At 51.6% G+C, this 4,442-nt stretch overlaps 1 protein-coding gene across 1 annotated transcript in view; it reads right to left on the bottom strand.

Moving 5' to 3' along the window:
* Gpt2 (glutamic--pyruvic transaminase 2) overlaps nt 1-3,598 on the bottom strand; it is a 34,274-nt gene extending 30,676 nt beyond the window's left edge. Inside the window, exons 1-2 of the mRNA XM_031340663.1 lie at nt 3,456-3,598; nt 2,976-3,240 (exon numbers count right to left, since the gene is read on the bottom strand). Coding sequence (XP_031196523.1) covers nt 2,976-3,218 — 243 coding nt within the window. The 5' untranslated portion in view covers nt 3,219-3,240; nt 3,456-3,598. The remainder of the gene's footprint in view (nt 1-2,975; nt 3,241-3,455) is intronic.
* Between the last annotated feature and the right edge of the window lie 844 nt (nt 3,599-4,442).

The raw sequence follows: 4,442 nt of genomic DNA, 5'->3' as shown, positions 1-4,442 counted from the left end.
AAAAAGAAGTAGGTTGAGAAACTATCAGATCTTTTTAAAACCCCTTTAATTGTGGCTTATTAAAAAGAACAATGGGATCTGAAACCCCAAACAGACTCTCCCTTGGTGGGGCTGTTGTCAGGGGACAATGGCCTCCCTGGCCTGGCTATTCACTCCCTTACCCCGTTTCCCTCATCCCTCAGACTATCATATCAGAGAAGCAAAAAGCTTGGGGACTAAGCCCTTGGGGACTAAGCCCTTACTGCCACCCTGAAGACAAACACCAAAGCCACGCGTCTGACCTGTGATACTGACAGGAGCACCCACTGAGGCAATTCCATAGGCAACATAAGGTTCTGGGACCTAACACAGAAATCACCTCAGGTTGCCCCGGACAAGGCTTAGAGAATGGGAAACTGATGCCCAGAGAATACACGAGTCTGGAGTCTTCATATTCCTTACAGACTTTTCAGCCAGATCAAACCCCTCAGAATATTGGTCCAGTTTGCATCAGAGATTCAAAACAGAGATAGGAAAAACAACTAAGCCACCACAAAAAATAAACGAAAATAAACAGGGTTCGGAATACAACTCTAGGACAGTGGTAGAGTGCTTGCTTCAAGTTAGTAAAGCTCTAAAATGTAAGTCCTCAGCACCGGCCCCCACCCTCCAAAAAGAAAAGAAACAACGGACAGATATGGCTAAAGAAGTTGAATGAAAACAACAGAGAGGGTGCACTTGGGAAAAGCAGAGACAAGTGGATAGACGTCTGTGAGTTCCAGATCTGTTAAGACTACATAGTGAGAACCTGCCTTAAAACAAAAACAAATATCAGAGAATGTGCGTGGACAGAGGGAACTTCTCAGCTAGCTTGAGGGGCTCAAACAATGGGAGTGTGGAACTTCTGTTCTAGAAGTCAGGATGCTTCTGGCCCAGTGAGCTTACCACTACTGGAACCCTTCGTAGCTCCACATGTCCAGCCAAGATGCATGGTCAAGTCTTGAGTCATCCAAGTGACTTCTATCTTCTCCACTGAATTCACCCCACCTCCCTCTGCCAAACAGACTTCTAGTAACTACATCAACCCCTACCCCTAGACCCAGAACGTCCCAGCTTCTCGCCTTTGAGCACAGCACTGCCTGCTCTTGGACCATTCCCACACATTCTCTGCCTGCTAAAACATCTCTGCAAAACATAATGAACTGGAGGAGACAGAGCCGGAATAACAATATGGCAGCCTGAGACTAAGGCCAGTGCTCTCTTGGTCTGCCTCGTCCTCTGCTTTATGGATCCAACAGGAAAGTGGCTATTTTGCAAAAGGTAGAGATAATTCCTGGAATCTCTCCCAGCTCTGAATGCAGAGAAATCAGCTGTGGTGGGGCAGAACAGGGTACATTTTCAGTCTAGCTTTGTTTTAGCAGGAACAGCTGCAGCCTCCCATATACCAAAGTTCAAAAAGGGAAGGCACAAGCTCTACGTCTCTAGCCCACCAGTGTGTCAGGCACGGAGATGGAGCCAGCCTTCTCTGGGCCAACCTTTAACAGCCCTGTGGGCAGGAGAGATGGTGGAGGGTTAACAGCAGAGGAGTTCCGTTCACTTCCCACATCAGGTGGCTCACAGCATCTAGAACTTCAGCTCCAGAAAGATCCAACCCTTGCTCTACTTTGTCTGGTTTTTGGAGACAGGGTTTCTCTGCATGGCCCTGGCTGTAGATTAGGCTGACCTCAAACTCAGAAATCTACCTGCCTCTGTCTTCTGAGTGCTGAGGTTCACAGCTTGTACACCAACACCCAGCAAAGAAACTTTTCTGGCCTCCATGGGCACCCGCACTCATGTGCACATAACTACATGCATACACATATTTAAAAATAATAAAAACAAATCTTAAAATCTTTCCTTCTTTCTTTCTTCCTCTTTTAAGTTTTTCCCAGACAGGGTTTCACTGTGTAGCCCTGGCTGTCCTGGAACTCACTCTGTAGACCAGGCTGGCCTCGAACTCAGAGATCTGCCTGTCTTAGCTTCCCGAGTGCTAGAATTAAAAGCACATGCCACCCTTCTGGCTAACATTTTTTTTTAATCTTAGGAGTAATGTTCCCTCTTGATTCTGCCTTCTAAATCTCACCCAGGTTAAAGCTCAGTATCCTAGCAGGGCATTGTAGTGTATGCCGGAAGCCTATAAACCCAAGACATGGGAGGTGAAGGTAGGGGGATGTGGAGTTCCAAGGCCAAACTGGTACATAGCCAGACCCTGGCCCCAGAACAAAGAACTTGGTTTCATCCAAAGATAGGCATGTCTTACATACAGCTAAACCAACCTAGTTGGGACAGGGAGCTATAAGTTCAAGCTAACATCCTTGGCACCACCAAGATGAAGCCCCAGGTTCACTTCATTAAGGTCATAAGAACCCAACTCTCCGACTATTAGCAATCAAATAAGGAATTCTACCACCCATCTCTTCTCCAAATTCCCGGTCTTGTCAAGCAACTGTGGCCAGCAAACACCCAGGAAAAGAAAGGGGGGGGGGGGTTCAGGAACAAACCAGCCAGTCGCACAGTCTTCCTTCCCCCCTCCACTCCTACCTAACAGGGTTTCACCTCGCCAACCACAGCCCCTTCGTCTCACTTTAAAGCACTTATTCTCTGCAACTCTCACTTCTATATTTGCTTGTTTTCCTCCAAGGGATCCACGAGGGTAGGGCACTTAGGGAACACGCAGTGCCTGGCAGCAGAGGCCGCTCAATAATTGGGCACAATTCAACAAGTGAACCGTCGAAGGCCTCACTTTGTGCCAGTTGAGGGGCACTGGTGGGTGACGGGAAAGAGAGGGGGCGTTCTCTCGCTCTAGCCAAAAAAGGTACAAGGAAGAACCTGGAAGCCCGGGGCGGGGGTGGGGGCTGGGGGGTGGAGGTCCTGCTGGAGGACCCCAAAGTAGCTTGCCACGATTCTTCCCGCCATGAGCGCCCCCTGGCCTCACCCCCCGCAGGCCCCGCGCTCACCCGCTGAAGCTCCATCTCGATCTCGCCGGCCTTGAGCACGATGGGTCCCCGCACAGCGTACTCCACCGCCTTCACCTGCGGGTTCATGGACTCCAGGGTGAGGATGCGGTCTCGAGGGCTGCGCTCCGGTCGCACCTTGAGCGCCGCGGAGGCTTCGGCTGCGGCGCTGCTGTGACTACGGCCCCAGGGGCCCGAAGCGCGGGGGCAGGAGCCCCGCCGCACCAGCACCGCTGCCCGCTGCATCGCGAACCTGCCGAGGTTAGCCCTGGCCCAGAAAGAAGGAGAGCAAGACATCGCGCACAGCCCCAGGTGGACACCAGTCCCCCACGAGCCCGAGGCTCTGGGCCAGCAACGCCAGCCTAGCTCCGGGGCTGGATTCCCATCCCCTGGTTACCGGGACCCTGCACCCTGCCACTGCAGCACCAAGACGCTACACCGTAGGGTTGCGGGAGCTGCGCCTAATGTGGGTATGCAACGTGCCTGTCGCCGCCGGACCGTCCGCACCGCGCCAGTTAAGGTGAGCCTGGGCTGCTCCCAAACCCGGTGGCCGGCCACCGCATCCTGGCGCCTGGCACCCGCACCTCCTGGCTCTCTGCATTCGCACACCCACCGCCGCCGACTCCGCCTCGGGCCTGCGCGCTGACTTCTGGGTCTTGTAGTTGTCTTGGCCTTACCAACGCTGCAGTCACGAACCGGATAAACTACAAGTCCTCTAAAGCCTGGCGCAAGCCAGACCGGGCTGGGCAGGGGGTGGGGAGCGGTCGTCTGGGCGGGCTCTTGGTGACAGAGAATCCCCACTTCAAGGCAGCGGCTGTTCTTTCCAGAGGCTTTTGGAATTTTTTGTTTGCTGCTTGGCTGCTTCTCCCTAGATACCCCCGCCTCTCCTCCCCCTCACCTCGGGACACCTACAGTGACGTGCACTGCGTGGTGATGCACTCTTCGCTTAGAGTTTCATCATCCAAGCCATATGGTTCTACTGGCCGCTCAGGGGCAGCTGGTTAAGGCAGTAGGGCCACTGAAACTTGATATGCCACCTTGTCTCCTCAGATTCAAAGTTCTAGTTAGCAAAAAGCTGGGGGTGGGGGGAGGTGTTGTCGGAAAGGACCACACACCAAGTGCTACCGTTTTGAAACACTATTCATTCTATCTGAAGGCCCACCTCACATCCATTATACCTATTTTATTTTATTTCTGGCCTTACTAGCATGAAAATTTTACCTCATTTAGATACTTCTCCAGGACTCAGAAGGACAAAAACAGTGTTTTCGTTTTGTTTTGTTTCTGTCCGTTGTTTTCACAACATCTCTAACACTATATAAGCACTTAGTAAATATTTGTTGAACAATGAATACACAGAATATGGTGGCAATTACTTTGGACAAAAGTATCCAGCCACGTGCGGAGTGTATTAGTCAGGGTTCTCTAGAGTCACAGAACTTATGGGTAGTCTCTATATAGTCAGGGAAT

Source organism: Mastomys coucha, unplaced genomic scaffold, assembly GCF_008632895.1.
Source record: "Mastomys coucha isolate ucsf_1 unplaced genomic scaffold, UCSF_Mcou_1 pScaffold22, whole genome shotgun sequence".
In the NCBI taxonomy this organism is placed as follows: domain Eukaryota; kingdom Metazoa; phylum Chordata; class Mammalia; order Rodentia; family Muridae; genus Mastomys; species Mastomys coucha.
Note: the sequence above shows the minus strand (reverse complement) of the source record. Positions and strands in the feature narration are given on the sequence as shown.